The sequence below is a fragment of the Aspergillus clavatus genome, genomic scaffold (genome assembly GCF_000002715.2).
Source record: "Aspergillus clavatus NRRL 1 1099423829795 genomic scaffold, whole genome shotgun sequence".
NCBI lineage: Eukaryota > Fungi > Ascomycota > Eurotiomycetes > Eurotiales > Aspergillaceae > Aspergillus > Aspergillus clavatus.
Genome location: NW_001517104.1, coordinates 1,653,812 through 1,671,499, shown reverse-complemented (window position 1 = coordinate 1,671,499; position 17,688 = coordinate 1,653,812). Strand labels below are relative to the sequence as shown.

Sequence of the window (17,688 nt, the reverse complement as noted above, 5' to 3'; positions counted from 1 at the left end):
ATCGAAAGGGGGTAGGTCCGCATGGGCATTGACATTTTGGGGTACTGCCAATGCAGTGGCTTTCTGAAAAGTCAAGCCGCGATCGTTGTTCAGGTACTGGGTGAGCAGTTGAGAATTTCCCTGCCTCCCGGTTTCCATCCTCAATTGTGCGCTGGAACCTTCTCGGACGATGGATGAGATAGACAGATGAGATCCCTGTGTAGCTTCGCGATGACTTTTGTTCCCGGGAACATTGGTTCCCGGAGGATAGGACGTGGGTGTCCCGACTACCACGGCAGCGAAACTGGGATAGAGAGAGCGTGTGCTCCTGTTTCCAATATATTGTAAGTTTGTATCTACCCGCTGTTCTGGGTGTCTCTTTACCTATCTTGGCATATCGTAGGGTCCTTCTGATCCAAGCCACTGTCGAGTGACTTCCTGTCATTGCTGGTTCAATGAGTGGTGTCGTCCTTTTGATACAAAGCGATGGAGATTAAGACTGACTTACCCTTCGCTGCGGACAGTGGCCCACGAATCCGTTGTCGACACCAATGATGCCGTTGATTCGCTGTCAAAATCCTCTTCTGAGTTAAGAGATGTGCCGCGAAACCTGATTGAAGGCTTTTGGGCGAGGTGTTCGGACGCCCACGGCCTTCTGCAGTGTCCCGCCACTGGTCCATGCACACCAGTGTCATGAACTAGGTCTGTAGATAATGACTTCCGAGCGCCCTCAAATGAATTCATCTGCTTGCCGAGCAATGAAATTGTCCGATGAGTTTGCCCATCGAGATTGTGCCTATTGTGCATCATGAGTTGTGTCGTCACCTGAGAAAGCTCTCTGAGAAGGTCGTCAATGGGTTTGTCCTTTCTCGTGGCATCCTCGATTCTGTTGTATACTTCTCGGATCTCCAAGGGTGCTGCTACCGATGAAGGCATCCACCCATTCTCTCCAATTGCTGGTCCTGTTGAATTGGCAGCAGAGATTCTGATAGACTTGATCGAATTCAACCCAGCGTCTGAGCTTTGGTTGTATCGTCTTGGGTCGTCCCAGTTGTTGCACAGACTAGGAGTAGCCGGGTGACTTCCTCCAAAGGCTTCCATAACTTGGTTAGCTTGCCACTTGAGTCCCAGATTCAGTGACTGGCTGGGTGATGAATGCTGCGCAAGTGAGCTAACCGGCATTGAAGGGGGATATCCAGACGCCGTATGTTGCATGGAAGAGGCGGACAGTCCCGAAAAGTATTCATTGGCTACAAACCCCCCTGGGAAACGAGTATTCGATGGGCCTGAGAGGCTTGGATTAGTCCCCTTCTGGACACCGGAGCTATTTGAGACCCCAAGTGTTGTCTCCAACTGTTCTTTGTACGACCGCACTACATCCAGCTCTCTGACCAAACTTTTTCTTTGCTCGACTAGCGACCTTTTGGCTCGGGGGTCTAGATCCCAAGTATGCATGGCCATATATCTGTCGAGCCCTGTGAGTTGCGTTGACAGCGATGCATAGTCAGTCGTGACTTGATTCAAAGACTTCCACAGCGATGCTTCGAGGAAAGGTGCCGTAGAGAACAGTGGCTGATTGGGGGTTATCACATGGTTGGTAATAGATTGATACTCGTGCAGTCCAGGAGTAGAAACAAACAAGTCTGGGATTGAGGAAGATTGACCGAGAGTTGAAGGGATTCCACCAAAAAGACTGCTAGTTGAAGTGAATTCGGATGGCGTACCCAGGCTGGAAGACTGGAGCTGTGATATAGACGGCATGAAAGAAGGAATGGCGCCCTGCGAATTCAACGCTTGTATACTTGGAAACCAGACAAGCGGATATCCACCCAGCTGATAAATGATCTGATCAAACGGCCCAGGTGCATAGCTCTCCTGGACTGGCTGTGTCCCTTCGGAAACTTGATGGCTGCCAAATGTGCGAGCCGCATTGGACCGCAAGGATGTTGTAGGGTTGAGTAGGGTTGTCTGCAGATTGGGGATGGGTTGTGAATTTGTAGTTTGTGAATCCAACTTGCTACTGATGCTCGATAATCTCGCGTGGGATGTGAGCACTCCTCCAGTCCGAGCAGGTGCCGAGTGATCACTGGTATGACGACTGACGTCCACAGACTCGGCTTGTTTATCCTTCATTTTACTTTTGCCCTTCCCCTCTACCGAGGGAGAGAGTTTATCCCGATGTTTCTCATTAATCAGGAGTTTCATCTGAGGAGGAGGTTCTTGTCTATCCATTGGAACAATTCGTCCTCCAGCGGTGACGCGTTGGTGCTTAGGCGATGCATGCTCCTTGAGGAATCGCGCGAATCCAGCATCGGCCTGGGCAAGAACTCCTCGTGGGGGGTCACTTGGCTGGCGACAAGGGTTACGCAAACGCGGCCCTGAGAACGAGCGAGTTTCGTGGCTCTGATGAGAGATATTCGAAGTGTTCCTCGACCGATTCAATGGTCGTTCAGACAAAACGCTCTTTTCTGCTTTGTGCTGGCGGAGCAAGTCATCTGGATGGCATGATACGATTAGCTTCGGTAGGAAAGAGCTTAAGTCACTGATAAAAACGAAGCTACATACTGCCAAGGGCTTGTGCACTGAAGCGATTGATGTCAAAGTGTGCATTTTGGCTCAACGCCAGAAGAGTTGGAATATCATATCTCATCATCTCTTTAGTTAACGGAATCGGTGCACAGGAGAAAGCCTAAGGTACTAGCAAAAAGAAATAAGATTAAGGATGATGTCCTTGTAGTGAAGAGGGATGGAGCATTAAAATCGAAGTTTATACTAGTGATTCAGGAGAATTTGAGGTATACACGAGCGACTGAATCTGGAAGGTGGACCAGACCACTATTCTTCAGCACAACGAGCAAGTACTTCTCTAAGGAAAGAGCCGCGCATACAGACATGACAGTTTGTCGTTCTTCCGGGTTCTCTAAGCAGGTAGGGAGACTTAGGATATGAGATACGGAGGGCCTTTTATTCTAAGATCGGAGGAACAAAAATCAAGATACAAACGGTTCGACGGACTGGAACACCATATTAGAACGCACAAGCCGATATATCTCAGACGTGTTCAAGAGCCTTGACGGGCTCCAGAATACTGTGTCTTCTCCATATATCATCATGATCATTCTCGAACGGAGATACGGTTTCTTGACCACCAGTAGAAGTGGCTAATGCACCCTCCTGCTGGTCTCTCATCTCCCAGCTTCCAGTTCGTTCATGCCCACGAACCACGGCTCCACTGACTCCCGAAATGCCATTATGAGAATCCTCCGCTGTCTTTACGTCCTCACGTGTTGTATTCTTGAAGGTGACATCCGAGTCGCTTGCCATTTTGTTGCTACCCTTGAAGCCTCCAAGGCCGGATCTGTGCACCCGTTTCATTCGCATACCGAAGACGAGGAAAACAACAATAGCTATGAGCGCCAGGGTGACAACAGTTATCACGGCTCCAATGACACCAGCAACAGCAGGATTGAGACCTTTGTTTGAGGCAGGCGTCTTTTTGACCTGATCCACCACACCTGAACAAAACACAGCCGACGAGCTGCATTCGATGCACCACTGTTTGATCGAACCAAGCGAAAACTTCTTCATCTGCGCGCGAAAATCAGAATACGGTATCGCATCGTTGCTAGGGCCGTGTCCAAAGAGAGGATACGACTGGAACTCGGCAGCTGAATCTGTCCCATTACGAAGCAAGAATCGAACGTATAGTTGAGATGGTTCGGGATATGTTGGATATGCCTCACTTTCAAGGCTATACAATTCGAAGACAAGTGACGCTCCAAGGTTCGGGCGTGGGTAGAACATCTCCTGGTTCGAGGAGGCGACCTGCATGAGCGAAGCAAGAGCGACGGCGGGCTCAGAGGCGCCAAAGAGAAAAGTCATTTTGTCATTGACGCCCCGATATTCGATATTCCGATCAAAAGCCTCCAGGACATATGAAGCCAGTGTCCTACCCGCAATTGTGCGAATTTTGTTGGATCCAATGACCCCGGGCGAAGAAGTATGGCCGTTCGTCGCATACACATAGTGATCTGCGTACCATCGTGCAAGCTCTATATCTTCTCGGTTCAGATGATGTAACAGGGTCTTGTTGTGCAACAATTGATACTGAAGGAACTCCGATATCGAGTTGGCGTTTGAATATTTCGCTGAGGAAAGGTCAAAGATTCCCCTCAATGCCTGGCTATGCAGTCGGCCATAGAATGCTTCTGACTTCTGATTCATGTCCTCTACCTCAAGGCTGAATTGATACTCTGAATCAGCAACTTGGTGTAGCGTACATTCGGCTTGGCCGTCCAACAAGATGGATCGAGGATCCGCGGGGCTCAAGGTGAGCACTTGGGCGTATTGATATCCGTTCATAGGAGCAGTGGACATCGAGCCATTCGCTAGCTGAAATGAAGGGTCGAAGTAATTTCCATTGTACGTTTTCTTAAGAGGCGGGTATAGTCCTTGCATAAAAGCTTGCGCGGATGCAACAGCTGGCTGGTCTGTAGATGAAAGAATAGAAACCTCTTCGCTTTCCAGTAGATATGGCGACAAGCTTGGTATCCTCGTGCTCGCATTGCCCTCATCATTGTGAACGGCAACATATCGGTTCCGAAAAGCGCCTCCTGCGGAGTACATGTCATTGGCGCCATATGGGGTCAAGGCTCGTGGACGTGGCAGAGCAATTGGAATACTATCTCCATGGAGATTGTAAGCAAATATTGACCAAACTTGCTCCTTGAGATTTTGAGCCGATGCCCCGGCAGACATCTGCAGCGCCGCTGCCAGGGCAAGATATTGCTTTGCAGAAATCAGCATGGCTGTTTCGCGAGTAAGGAGCTCAAGGATCAATATAAGGAACCCTGATCGACTGGCCAGTCACCCAGAAAATGGCAATGCTCGTTACAAGTACGAGACTCCGGATTCGCCTTTCCAGCCAGAGAAGAAGACGACATAAGTATTTATTATCAACCTAGACTCGCTGTCCTTAAGACGGAGTCAAACTGTGTAGTAAGCCCCGCATGATTCCGGAAGCATCATGTCTAAGATCAAAGGTACCAGGGAAGATTCCATCCTGGAGGCGCCTGGACCTTTGCTAGATCCATCGGCCATTCAGAATGCTTGATTGGAAGTGACAGTGTGGGAAATCTTGCATCAACACTAGAGCCAAACTCCTGCTTAAGCTACCGCAGTAGTACCTGTAAATGAAGGGTTTGAGGTTACATGTGCCATGGTCCTCTCCCAGAGTTTACTCATCTTCTGTATCCTTGCAGTCTGATGGGTGATTCATAGGAGAGGTAGGTGGTATCTGAATGACCGAGCACCAAAGCACTTTCCGAAAAGATTTGCGCCCCAGACAAATCCTTGTATTTGTTCGGGGTTGTAGGTCCGTTGCTTTGAGCTTCAAGATCATCACTTCTCTCCCTATGGCATGGCGGGATGGGTCGTAACGAGATACCACATTTCTGTGACAGAAGAGTACCTCGTTGATCTAAGCAGAATCAAGGTGTCAGTCTGTTGCAACTCAAGTGACATGGTAGACTTGATGGTCAATGACGTGAACACAGAAGAGTAATGGTAGGTAGCATCCCCACCGAAGCAACCATGAACACTAACTACCTCGTCAAAATCGGTTTTCGGTTAGTCAAGGTCCCCGGCGCTGCAATGAGTGAGGATCCAGCAATACTCGCTGCTAAGAGAGTTGATCTGGTAGACTATAGCAAGGATCAACTTGATTCGAGGCACAGTTAGATGAATAATAATAGAATCGACAGACGTAGGATGAAGGTTGTGTTTGCCTTAGGCATCAAGGCAGAAACTGTCACAACAGTCATGAGACGGGATTGTGACAACCTTAAGGCATCAACAGAACCAACGGATGTTTTGTTGTAAGAGGGATGAGAGATAGCCAATTCCTTCACACATTTCTCAATTCGGTTGACTTCTCTCATGACTACCTAGACAGCTCTCATTTTATTTCTGAACTAGTCTAGCTACCTATCTATCTATCTATCTATCTATATTCTATCCGTAGTGGTGGTTGAGTAGTAGACTGGCTCTGATTCGCCCGATCTGGTTGCTCCGGACGCCGGCGAAAAATCTCTCACGCGGTCTGTCCGTCTCACTTCTCCTCCCAAGCCCTACGCTTGCGCCCTACCCCTAAGCCCTCATTTCTGCTCTTGGAAGTCAGGACTATATCCCTAGGGGTCTTGACTTGTCCAAGATGGCCGATACTCAAGGTTCAGAGTTCCCTTCTAATGATCAGGTCTCCTCTGAGGTTCCTGCATCTCCAGCACTCAAAGTGGAGGATGATGGTACGTATTACTGGTGGCTTATCGACCATGTCTATCCGTCCCGATGGAGATGATTCGGGAGTCATTGTCAATCCCCGGATCACTTTCGATGTTTTCTTCAAGTCCTATCTCAGAAATGCAGAATTGGTGTTGACTCAATTTCATTTATAGCTCCCTCGAAGGAGTCTCGCCCTCGTGATGAGGACGAAGATGGATCCGTCTCCCCTCGAGCCTCGAAGAAGCGACGTATCGAATCGGAGTCGGAGACATTACTACTTCCACCCTCGACCTCTGAATTCACAGACCAAGTCCCAGGACACGAAATCGAAGAAGAATTATCATCCGCTCTAGGTGCTGGCATCATGGACACTGTGGAACGACAGCATGACGGACAGATCCAGATTGTCGACTCCGCGAGGAATCCTGGAGCACCGGAAGCTAATTCGGATCTCGATGACATGGCCTCTGTCATTTCGAGTATCATGAATCACGCAGAGAGAGTCGAGGAGCAATGCGCTATCGGCCACCAGCAGCTGACTGCTCCTACCACCACTACAACTACACCGGACCAAGCCGCGCAAAAGGGATTGGTCTATGTCAAGGCGAACTCTCACTTAAAAGTTCAAAGTCTGCCTATTCTTGACAATCTGGTAAGAATCATCTCTAAATGTGCCTTGGGTAGCCCGGGGGGAGCTCTTTGCTAACTTATCCCTGAACTAGTCTACCCAGATTCTCTCTCTCCTGGCAAAGTCGACGTACCAGGATATCACCTCGTTTGTCTCCGAGCCGGAATCTGAGAATGGACAGGCGTATGCGACCATGAGATCCTTATTTGACCACACAAAGAAAGTCTATTCTTCCAAACAGTCTTTTCTTTCTCCGACAGAACTCAATCTCACGGAACCTGCGCAAGTCGACATTATCCGAAAGGCTAACCTAGCCTCATTCGTATCAAGCATTTTCGGCACACAAGAGATTGGGTTTGCTGAATTGAACGACCACTTTCTAGATGTTTTCGTTCCTGAAGGGGGTCGTTTGTTGAAGGTACAAGGTGCTTTGTTCCTCGAGCTCAAGACACAAGCGTTTATCGCCTCGATGAACAATACGGAGAGAACAAGGACAGAGCTGCTGTATGACCTCTTTCCAGATGATCTGGAGCAACGATTACTTGACAGACGGCCGGGGACCCGCCAACTCGCGCCGAGCGAGGCTGATTTTGTCAAACGCGCTGGCTCGCGCCGGGACATTCTTTTGAATGAGGTCAACAACGAGGAAGCGATGAAAGCCCTGCCGGATAAGTATCACTGGGAAGACTTTCTTCGTGATCTAAGTTCCTACATCACGAAGAATTTCGATGCCATCTGCCATCAACAGGTCAGTAATTGCGTGCTAGCCGATCAACCCTGGTCTTGCTAATACTGATTCAGACTAAGAAAATCAACAAGGGACGACAGCCATCTTCGTCAAGTGGAGACTCACAGGATCCGCCCAATGCGCCTCTTCAAGGTCAATTCCCTGTTGCTACACAGGCCCCCGAAGTCCCTGTGGACAAGAACATGCACGGTGATCTGGTAGCTCGTGCTGCTCGTGCTGCGCAAATTGCGTTACAGGGTCATGGCTTAAGGCGCTCTCAGCAACAGTCTCAGCAGCAGCAGCAGCAACAACAACAGCACCAACAACCACAACACCAACAGCCACAGCCACAGCCACAGCATCCGCAACATCAGCAGCAGCAGCAGCATCAACATCAGCATCAGCAAGTCGCCCAGCAACCAGGACAGCCGCAGCCACAGCATCAGAATTCTGTTCAACAACCCCAGCAACATATGCAGCAGCAGCAAATGCCGCAACAGGGGTCTCAACACGGGCAAGCGCCGCCTGGCTACACCGCTGCGCAACCTACAGGACATATGCCACCTCAACAGAACCTACATCAACAGCATTATCAGCATAGTCCTGCACCTCCAGGATATCAACAACAACCGGGGCAACAGCTCACGTTCCAGCAGAGTCCTTTACAAGCAAATTTCCAGCAGTACAACCCTGCCGCGCCCCTCTTGCAGGGAAGACCCAACGGTCAATCGGCCAATCATGGTTACATGCCCGGGATCCCTCACTACTCGCAATCTCAACCCACCCAGGTACTATATGAGCGCGCTCGTATGGCAGCCTCTGCAAAATCGTCTCCGAGCAGTCGCAAGTCCGGCCTGCCGAGTCAACGTCGACCCTGGACAACTGAAGAAGAGAATGCTTTGATGGCTGGGCTGGACCGCGTCAAAGGTCCCCATTGGAGCCAGATTCTTGCAATGTTTGGTCCTGGAGGTACCATTAGCGAGGCCTTGAAGGACCGCAATCAAGTGCAGCTCAAAGACAAGGCCCGCAACCTGAAACTGTTCTTCCTCAAAAGTGGGATAGAAGTTCCTTATTACCTCAAATTCGTCACCGGAGAGCTCAAAACACGTGCGCCTGCCCAGGCTGCCAAACGTGAGGCGCGCGAGCGACAGAAGAAACAAGGGGAAGAGGATAAAGCTCATGTGGAAGGAATCAAAGGGATGATGGCCTTGGCTGGGGCTCATTCGCAGCCAGTTGCTCTCGGGCATGGGCACGATGCCATGTCTGCATCACCGGGCCTCCCTCCCGATGCTGGGGGTCATTCCACGTTTGATCAAACCGCAGAACAAAACCTGATGCAGACATTGGGTCAAGAAGTTCATGGTGCTCAGTTCGGACAGCCCCAACATCAGCAAAGCAATGTTGATCCCAGCATGCATCTGGGACAGTAGATGTCCCATCCGATATCGATACAACCCACCGGGGAAAAAAAGGGGGAAAAAAAAAAAGGATTTGTTGCGAGCACAGGGGTATTCATCTGTTCCTCTAAGCGATTCGTCTCATGAGAGAAGTACCTGGTGTTCGTCTATCAGCGAGGAAGACGGTATTCGCTGGACAGCGCGGGCAAACATGGGGTCGGTCATTCTGTAATACTACGATTATTCATCCAGGCTGTGTATCTGTCAAGAGAAATTGTAAATATAAGAATTCGAATCATCATCTGGACCATCTATCAAATTTGATCTTCCTTTTTTGTTTCTCTCTTGAGCCTTGACCCTCTTCACGTCAGTAGTCGGGAGAAGGCGTGGTAAGCACATCGGGCCGAACATGGGACATTCTCCGTTGCTGCATCACCAACACATGCATTAGTCGATTCGTTGTACACGCCCTAGAAAGACCAGACCACCTCGAGCAATCTTGTCCAATAATTCGCCTATTCGTCCAACAGGGGTCATCTGCCCATTCACTATCGGCTCTTTAGCTACGGCCATACATCCCTGACCTGGCACCATGGCCGACTCATCGTCATCATCCTCACAGCCTCCTGTGCCGCCATCGTCGCAACCACCAGCCTCATCTCAGATCACTTCACAGTCACACGAGCTCCCACCGCCGTTATCAACATCCACATTACCTGCGGGAGGGCTGTCGGCATCTGCCGAACCTGCAGTGGTACTGAAACGCGAACCAGACACGACAGACGGCACAGCCCTCGACGTTTCTATCGAGCAGGATATCGAGATGGCCAATACCGGGGGCGCAAACGAGGGAGAGAACACGGTCGCGCCTGGAGGCTCTGCCCAGGATGCACTTCCTACGTCCGTCGATGCCATAGCGGCCGCGGTGGCACCGTCGAAGAAGGAGACGAGTTTGCGCGAGTTTTTGGGGAAGATGGACGAATATGCGCCTATTGTAGGTCCCCTCTTTTTTTCACCTTCTATGGTTTTGCTATATCCACATTATCCCTTCACTTGATGGAAAGTCGATCTTCGTCTAGTGCGATCATCAAGGACACGCACAAGAGCAAAGGTTAACATGAACCAGATCCCAGACGCCGTCACAGCCCACTACCTCACGCTCGCCGGTCTACCGCCCCCAGGAAACGGACCGAATCAAACTCCCCCACATCTCGCCCGACTACTCGCCCTAGCGACACAGAAGTTCATCGCCGACATCGCTGCGGATTCATATCAGTATGCACGCATCCGCGCCTCGAACAGCTCCTCCGCCAACAACCCCATGGGCAGTCTCAACGCCGCCTCGGGTCTTAACGTCCCCGCCGGTGCTGCTGGCGCTGGCGCCGCAGGTGGTGCGGGAGGCGTCTCCGGCGGCGACGCGGGCAAAGGCAAAGCGAGCACGCATCTGGGTATCCAGCGCCCTGGTTTTGGCGGTGGTGGCTCCGGTGGCTCTGGCCAAGGTCGCACAGTACTCACCATGGAAGATCTGGGCATGGCAGTGTCGGAGTATGGAGTGAGCGTCAAGAGAGGGGAGTTTTACCGGTAGAGAGAGCGGGTCGGATTATTGACTTGTGTTGTCGAACGTCTGCATCGCCGTGGGAGAAGAACACTGCCATATGTCTTCGACAAGGCGCGCTCTTCAAGCTGGATTGAATGACGGGATTCTTTTGACGATGCGTTCGCCATTACCGATGGGATTAAGGCGGCTGCTTTCCGGAAGGGGGGTTTCATTTGACTTATTTGGCGTACATACAGGCCCATGGACGATGGATATTGTGCATTCGGGGGTATTCAAAAGATTTTTTTCTGCGTCATTGAGGGTTTTCTACACGGGCGTTTTGGGAGGCAGGACAAACAGATTTACTGGATTTCATACCATTGCACCAGACACTCGATTAACGTATCTTCATATCCAAAGAAAATAGAAATGTTGATTCTGACAATAATACCCAAAGAACTCCAGTGCGCAGTAACAGCTGTTTTTACATACACTCTTCGTAGATATACACCTCCCTGCAACACTCGGATGGGAGAGCGTCAGCAGAGACAGCGCCGTATTCCCAGCTGAGATCTCCCAAGCCATCTCAGACTCGCTAGAATACTCGATCCGTATCTCACAGAGAATCCCGCTAGACGAAGCACGGCTCGACCCCCATCCCATCGTAATGGTTCACCAGAGAGAAGAACCGGCGCAAGGTATCGGAAGCAAGGGTGGGGGGGAAAAAAGAGAGAGAGAGAGAGAGAGAGAGAGAGAAAGACGAAATCGACTATTTGTTCTTCGACTGCTTGTACGTGAAGCGCTTGCGAGTCCTATCCAATTCCAGCCTGTCAGCTATGCCATACACCACTTTCCAGAGCAGAAAAGTCAGGGTTCTCAGGGTCTCACGTACGGGACATATTCCCCCAGCTTCCTCCCTACCATGTCCTCCGTGATCAAAACATCCTGGTATGTCTTCCCGTTGTGCACCGCGAACCGCAAGCCCACGAAGTTGGGCAGGATGGTTGCTGCGCGCTTCTGTGTCTTGATTGGGGGTGTACCGGGGGGAGCGGGCAGTTTCCGGGGGAGGGGGAGACTGAGAAGGACATAGAAGCGTTAGCTATCAGGCTTGGGCTGTGATGATCCTTTCTCCGATATGGTTTCTATGTGATTTGAGGCGAAGAGAGATCAGGTAGAGAGCGAGGGATTGCACATACGGGACGATATTCGGGCCTGCGGTGATTCGAGAATCGCGAGTTAGCCATTCAGTTCGTCCAGGGTCTGGAGAAGTTTCACGGATACAACGGTCAAAGCTTACCCTTCCACACGGAGCGCGCCAGTAGAGCACGAGTAGGAAACATCTTGTCGGTTGGCACTGCTTCAGACTTGAGGAACTGCAAGTCCGGGAATCTACAAATTGACGCTTTTCGGATGTTGGATTATGTAAGCGGGTATCCTTGGGGATTCTGATATACACAGTAGGTGGAGGACACGACAAGATATGGAATGGCCTCAATGAGAGTATGCAGCTGTTCTCAGATTTTCGCTTCTTTTCTAACCAGGTAGTTTGATATATTGTATTTCTCTCCAAGCAGAATATCTTAGTATATAGTGATATCGGCTAGATGGCACGACCCCTTTCCAACAAGCCGCCAGCGACTGTTGGATGCAGGAGATTGAGTAATTAAACACTAGAATAGACGTTTATTCCGCAGCAAGCTGCTCGAGAATCCTGATCAGGCTCCGGATTCCCTTCAGGACGTTCTCATCTGGTCCCTGACCGGGCGTCCAGCTGGCATGCGCAAAGTCGATCAAGCGAAGGTCGTGCACCTTCGGAGGGTCCTCCTCTTCCTCTTCTTCAAGGTCAATCTCTTCCACCAGCGCTGTCTCTGCGTCGACATTGATATTGATCGCCTGCCGCGGTAGACCATCCTGCCCAATCTGGACATCGACGATTTCGAAGGAACCATCCTGTTGAATGGACAACTCGAAGTCTTCTTCTTCTTCCTCCTCAGACTCTTCTGGAGAAACCTCCTTGGGCTTCTTCTCTTCCTCCAACGCAAGCTCAATCGCTTCCGGATCGCCTTCGTAGACGATCAGCACACTAGCGGAATACATCCTGCTCTCTTCGGACTCGAGAATGAGTTGCACGCGAGTCAGTTCATCTGCCAGTCGCTTGGCAATCATTTTCGACCGATCGACAGCACCAGCCTTCGCGCCCGCAAGGAAGGTCTCAAAGCCTTCTTTGACACTGTCCTCATTAAAAGACCGTCCATACCATTTATCGTAGCGTCTGTAGCCGTTTTTCTCGATCACTTCACCTTTGGCACCCTCAGAACCCTCGTGCTTGGTCGCGTAGGGGTTGGTCTTGCTACCCTCGTCGGTTGCGCCGTTAACGCCAGTCCATACCTTCATACCGGCGATACGGAAGCCGAGACTTCCACTCGTCGTCTCGCTAGCCACGGCGTCCAACTTGGCGCGCTTGGACACAGGAGCGTCATCCGCCCAGAGTTGGGCGCCTAGCTTCACGTCCAGAACATTTGGTCTCTTGAATCCGGAAGCGATATTTTCCAGCACGATTGATATCCCAGTTTCGAGCTTTTTCCCGCCAGAAGGGACCCATGTTTCTTCCTTCTCGGCAGCTTTGGATTCCGAGTCGGAGTTCGCACCGGTGGTCGGAGTAGCTGATGATGACGAGCCATCAGATGGAGGCAGGGCAATGGCGCCGCTCTGCTGCGCAGCTACCACGAGAGGCTCTTGCTGATCCGCTGAGGATAAGGTGCCTATATAAGTGGGCATAAACTCTCTGAAAGCGGGGTGGAGCGCGCTGGATTCGTAGAACGCGACTTCCGCGGGCGTGCAAGGCTTCGCGATGAAGGAGCCGGAGGGTGTGCAACGGACGCCGTCACTTAAGAAGCACATATTAGGTTAACAATGTCTTTTTTTTTTTTTTTCTTCTCCCAATTCCCATATGAGCATTCTCGAGAGTTGTTTTGGAAGAACTTACTGTCCAGCAGCGGCGTGGTCAAAGTCGACAAAGCTCTCGCTGTCGAGCTTGGGTGCTTTCGCACTGCCAGACCGTGGAGATGGCATTTTGTTCACAGGGCAGATAGCAGTCTTGTGTTGCTATAATTGAGCGTAATCAGTCGCACCTATATTTTCCTTCCGTAAGATGGAGCTATTTCTGATCGGAGCACAGTCCAAGAATGAGGGGTAAGTCAACATCAGCTGGAAAAGGAGACAAAACAACTGGCGATAAGGAGCGATATAGGAGAGACGAAACTGTGCACTGATTTCAGAAGTGAGATGGACTTGGGATGGACATGATGCAGAAAAGATGAATGCAAGGAAACACCTCTGTCGGGTGTCAACTGGTCAGCGCATCGCTCAAGACGATCGAGAGAGATAAAGAGATAATCAATCTATCACCATGATCGGCGGTTGTGGATTTCCGGTTGAGAATAATTGGCGGGCCGTCTTTATGGGTCGTGGGAACTTTGGATGGCATCATATTGACCATCTTTGGGTGTACCATATAACAGCCATTTCAATCATCAATTAACCTTAGCTTCCATGCTGATTGTCATAGATTCTTAGAAATAAGCGTTAACATCAATTGCACTTGGTTCAGGGTATCAGAGTCTGTGATATATATTCAGCATGTATCGAGTTGTTCTCATACATCTTCGATATCTCTCAGGTGATTCCAATATGAGGGAAAGAATGCCTCCTATTCTAAGCACCTTGAACTTTGGGCTCTACCCTGGAAGGACTGTCTGAGGAAATTGAGAAACAACCAAGTTTGAAACATGCGCCGTTTGCTGATGAGATAGAGCAAAGACAAACAGAGTCCCAAGATGAGAGTCAAGAGCCATCCATGACTTTGAAATCCGCCTTCTGCATTTCTCAGGAGCACTCAGTCTTGATCTATTATTGAATCAACATTCACTCATCACTGATCAACCTTTCTACCGCCTACTTCCATCTCCTTCCCCATCCCTCACACCTGGTTGTCACTACTTCCCTGACTCTACCACATCAACACCCCCTTCTTCACTTTCGTAAGGATGGACGCTCTCTCTTCGGGCTCTTGTCAAGAGCTTCCCGTCAGGACCACTCAGGATATCCACCCAGATTTAGAGCCTGATATGGCGTCTTCTGAGAGCGCTGGTCAGGATAACAAGCCCACTGAGTCTCACGCTGAGCAGTCAGAAGCGGAAGACAATCACGCAGAGCCAGAATGTGTTACTATCGACTGGGCGGAGGCAAAGAAGAAGAAGAAGAAGAAGAAGAAGAAACGAAGCAACAGACCGAAGAGCAAACGTGGAAAGGTAGTCTCCCACCTTAAATGGCTTGAATTGAAACTCACCGTTTCTAGAATAAGCCCACGGGGTTCGAAGAATACTACGTTGATGCCCCCATCACGCCAGAAGAGTACGCGAATGAGCAAGAGATCTACGATGTGTATGTGATATACTCTTGTAGCTGCAGAGGGTCAGGCTGATACACAGGATAACCGATGTAGCTCACGACCTATCATTCAGTGAGTCTTGCACGCCAGTTGTCGATGTCCGTACATGCAGCTAACGGCTACAGTCGGATGGAAGACGCTATTCTCCGATACCAAAAGAACCGCCGTATCGAATCCGAGAGAAGGGAAGTTTTTCTGAAGTATCTGCAGTACGGAGGCGTAGACATCGGCCCAAAAATGTTCTCGGGATTGGACCAGCGTGAGCTCAATGGACTGGACAGCGAACAGATCCTTCTTGCCAGAGGACAGACCAGCATCGCGCAGGAGCGGTCTGATCTGACGATCGATTTCAATGCCGTGGTCAAGGGATATCTGTGAGCCTCATCATCGAACCCATAAACACGACATGCTTGATGAACGGTGACTGACAGTTGAGCACAGAACATCCTACTTCCCATTCTACTTCAACCCGGAGAATGATGATATGGTCAAGCTCGCCACGGTCACGATTCGGAACTTCCTCTCGTACCTTCTCTACCACGACGTCGTCCCCGAATACAAAGATAACATCGACGCGGCGCGAACCTCCTGCGACATCGCCACCCAGGAGCTCTGGAAGAACCAGCAGTTCACATCCAAGGGCCCTGGCGACTTCAACACCGCCTGCTCCACCCTCTTCGGCGGCGTCTTCTACGACCACTACGTTGAAGACGACCAGTGGAGCAACAGCAAAGACGATACCGTTCGCATGACCAACGAGGTCGCCCGCAAGGTGGTCAAGTTTGCCCTCGCAGGCGCCGGCACGGACAGACAAGCGTTCAAGTTCCAGGAGCTGGCGAACGGAAACGCGCTGCGCGCGATGCGCGTCGAAGACATCGATGGCTTCGAAGTCACTGACATCATCTTTCCTGACGCCGAGACGAAGGAGTTCTACCAGGTGCATGCTGGCGATCTGCACCCCATTGGAAGACTTCTTGGGAAGGTGTATCGTGACCCCGGCAAGCCTGAGATCGACCTCAGCCCGGACGAGAGAGGAGAATGGGTGCAAGGGCCTGCGCCAGCCGGGGAGTTCGAGTTCTTCCTTGAGGAGAACCTACTGCGGCTGTGCTATCCCGGGATGAAGGTGTTGACGTCGGTCTGGGAGCTCAATTGCGGGGTTCATTATTTTGACGAGATCTTGAATACCTACTGCTCCATCTATACGGTTCTGTGCAATGATCTTATGATTGGGTGGAAGGAGCCCAAGACCCTGCATGAAATAGGTGGAGAGGAGGAAGACGAGACTGATGAGGACGAAGGTCAGCCTTCTAAGGAGGAAATTGGAAACGGGAAGCCAGTCGAAGAGGTTCTGTAACTCGGGTTCGATACCCTAATCCGTTCATGTGCAGGCGTTTACGCTAATGGGGGGAAAAAAAAGACATATCAAAGTTACGATAGATATTGGGACGTAGATCATCAATATTTTTTATTTTCATTGAGAAAGCGGCTCAACTTCATCCTAACAGAGCCAACTAGGGCTTCAACAGGGACTTTCCAGTCGTCTTTCGTCCCTCAAGGTCGGTATGGGCCTGTCGGACCTGCTCCAGAGGGTAGACCTTGTGGATTCTGGCCTTGAGCTGGCCGGACTTTAGTTGGTTGAACAGCTCATTGACGTAGAACTCGAATTCCTCGCGGGTTTCAATGTAGCCGAAGAGGGTCGGACGAGCCACCTTGACACATTTGGGGGAGATTTTACTAAACCCCAGTCAGTCAGATGTACAGGGATAGATATCCATCAGAAAGAGGGAGAGAGAGAGAGAGAGAGAGAGATCACTTACGTCAAAGGCAGAGGGGGAACCGGCCCACTGGCATTGCCAAACCAGACAATCGTGCCCTTCCTCTTAACAGCCTCCAGACTGCCCTCCCAGGTATCCTTACCCACCGAGTCGTAGACGACATCCACCCCGCGGCCGCCGGTAATCTCCTTGACCTTCTCCACCCAGTTCTTCCCCTCCTCGCTGCGATAGTCGATGACATGGTCCGCACCCAAGCCCTTGACCAGCGCGACCTTCTCCGGGCCGCCTGCAGTCCCAATGACATGAGCGCCGATGCTCTTCAGAACCTGGGTCATGAGGAAGCCCGCGCCACCGGCGGCAGCATGCACCAGCACCCAATCACCCTTCTGCACGGCATACGTCTCCTTGACCAGGGAGAGTACGGTCAAGCCGCTCAGGAACGACGCCATGACATCCTCGTCCGAGATGCCATCGGGGATCTTGACGGCCTTGGCGGCGGGGACGGCAGTGTACTGCGCATAGCCGCTGGTGCTGAGCCAGGCGACGCGGTCGCCGACTTGGAAGTTGTAGGGATTAGGGCCGGGACCCAGGGCGACGATGGCGCCTGCACCTTCGCGGCCGAGGACTTCGGGCTTGGGGGCCGGGTAGAGACCCGTGCGGAAGTACGTGTCGATGAAGTTGATGCCGGAGATGTTGTTTTTGATGAGGAGTTCGCCCGCCTGCGGGGTAGGGACGGGGTGGTCTGTTCTGAAATCGAGGACCTCGGGGCCGCCGGTCTTTTCGATCACGACGGCGTTCATTGTGCTTGGGAGGGACATGGTGCGCGCTGGAGAGGAGGGGGAGAGAAAATGGGAGCGGACAGCGGAAACACGGACGAAGCTTGGAGATCTAATTGTGGTGGCTGTTGTAGGGAGGA

At 51.1% G+C, this 17,688-nt stretch overlaps 8 protein-coding genes across 8 annotated transcripts, besides 8 other annotated features; 3 read left to right on the top strand and 5 right to left on the bottom strand.

The window, feature by feature from the left end:
• Window positions 1-483: 483 nt before the first annotated feature.
• On the bottom strand, window positions 484-2,589 carry ACLA_014580 (uncharacterized protein; the record flags this gene model as incomplete). The annotated part of the gene is made up of 2 exons (XM_001274446.1): window positions 484-2,496; window positions 2,545-2,589. 2 exons carry the CDS (start codon window positions 2,587-2,589, stop codon window positions 484-486), a joined length of 2,058 nt encoding a protein of 685 aa, XP_001274447.1.
• Window positions 2,590-3,030: 441 nt separating this feature from the next.
• ACLA_014570 (uncharacterized protein) lies at window positions 3,031-4,785 on the bottom strand (the record flags this gene model as incomplete). The annotated part of the gene is made up of 1 exon (XM_001274445.1): window positions 3,031-4,785. One exon carries the CDS (start codon window positions 4,783-4,785, stop codon window positions 3,031-3,033), a length of 1,755 nt encoding a protein of 584 aa, XP_001274446.1.
• Window positions 4,786-5,955: 1,170 nt separating this feature from the next.
• Window positions 5,956-5,988: a microsatellite.
• A 202-nt stretch (window positions 5,989-6,190) lies between these two features.
• ACLA_014560 (putative MYB DNA binding protein (Tbf1)) lies at window positions 6,191-9,043 on the top strand (the record flags this gene model as incomplete). The annotated part of the gene is made up of 4 exons (XM_001274444.1): window positions 6,191-6,281; window positions 6,432-6,910; window positions 6,981-7,634; window positions 7,688-9,043. 4 exons carry the CDS (start codon window positions 6,191-6,193, stop codon window positions 9,041-9,043), a joined length of 2,580 nt encoding a protein of 859 aa, XP_001274445.1.
• Window positions 7,904-8,100: a microsatellite.
• Window positions 7,914-7,961: a microsatellite.
• Window positions 9,044-9,602: 559 nt separating the features above from the next.
• On the top strand, window positions 9,603-10,595 carry ACLA_014550 (putative TFIID and and SAGA complex TAF10 subunit; the record flags this gene model as incomplete). Its single annotated transcript, XM_001274443.1, has 2 exons — window positions 9,603-10,004; window positions 10,137-10,595. 2 exons carry the CDS (start codon window positions 9,603-9,605, stop codon window positions 10,593-10,595), a joined length of 861 nt encoding a protein of 286 aa, XP_001274444.1.
• A 679-nt stretch (window positions 10,596-11,274) lies between these two features.
• Window positions 11,275-11,307: a microsatellite.
• Window positions 11,276-11,303: a microsatellite.
• Window positions 11,308-11,316: 9 nt separating the features above from the next.
• On the bottom strand, window positions 11,317-11,887 carry ACLA_014540 (mitochondrial 37S ribosomal protein uS19m; the record flags this gene model as incomplete). Its single annotated transcript, XM_001274442.1, has 4 exons — window positions 11,317-11,374; window positions 11,440-11,622; window positions 11,744-11,759; window positions 11,845-11,887. The coding sequence occupies 4 exons, from the start codon at window positions 11,885-11,887 to the stop codon at window positions 11,317-11,319; spliced, it is 300 nt and encodes a 99-aa protein (XP_001274443.1).
• A 343-nt stretch (window positions 11,888-12,230) lies between these two features.
• ACLA_014530 (inositol polyphosphate multikinase) lies at window positions 12,231-13,619 on the bottom strand (the record flags this gene model as incomplete). Its single annotated transcript, XM_001274441.1, has 2 exons — window positions 12,231-13,434; window positions 13,534-13,619. The coding sequence occupies 2 exons, from the start codon at window positions 13,617-13,619 to the stop codon at window positions 12,231-12,233; spliced, it is 1,290 nt and encodes a 429-aa protein (XP_001274442.1).
• Window positions 13,620-14,593: 974 nt separating this feature from the next.
• ACLA_014520 (uncharacterized protein) lies at window positions 14,594-16,351 on the top strand (the record flags this gene model as incomplete). The annotated part of the gene is made up of 4 exons (XM_001274440.1): window positions 14,594-14,857; window positions 14,905-14,990; window positions 15,123-15,371; window positions 15,439-16,351. 4 exons carry the CDS (start codon window positions 14,594-14,596, stop codon window positions 16,349-16,351), a joined length of 1,512 nt encoding a protein of 503 aa, XP_001274441.1.
• Window positions 14,795-14,823: a microsatellite.
• Window positions 14,796-14,823: a microsatellite.
• A 157-nt stretch (window positions 16,352-16,508) lies between the features above and the next one.
• On the bottom strand, window positions 16,509-17,590 carry ACLA_014510 (quinone oxidoreductase family protein; the record flags this gene model as incomplete). The annotated part of the gene is made up of 2 exons (XM_001274439.1): window positions 16,509-16,731; window positions 16,815-17,590. 2 exons carry the CDS (start codon window positions 17,588-17,590, stop codon window positions 16,509-16,511), a joined length of 999 nt encoding a protein of 332 aa, XP_001274440.1.
• Window positions 16,774-16,806: a microsatellite.
• Window positions 17,591-17,688: the final 98 nt, after the last annotated feature.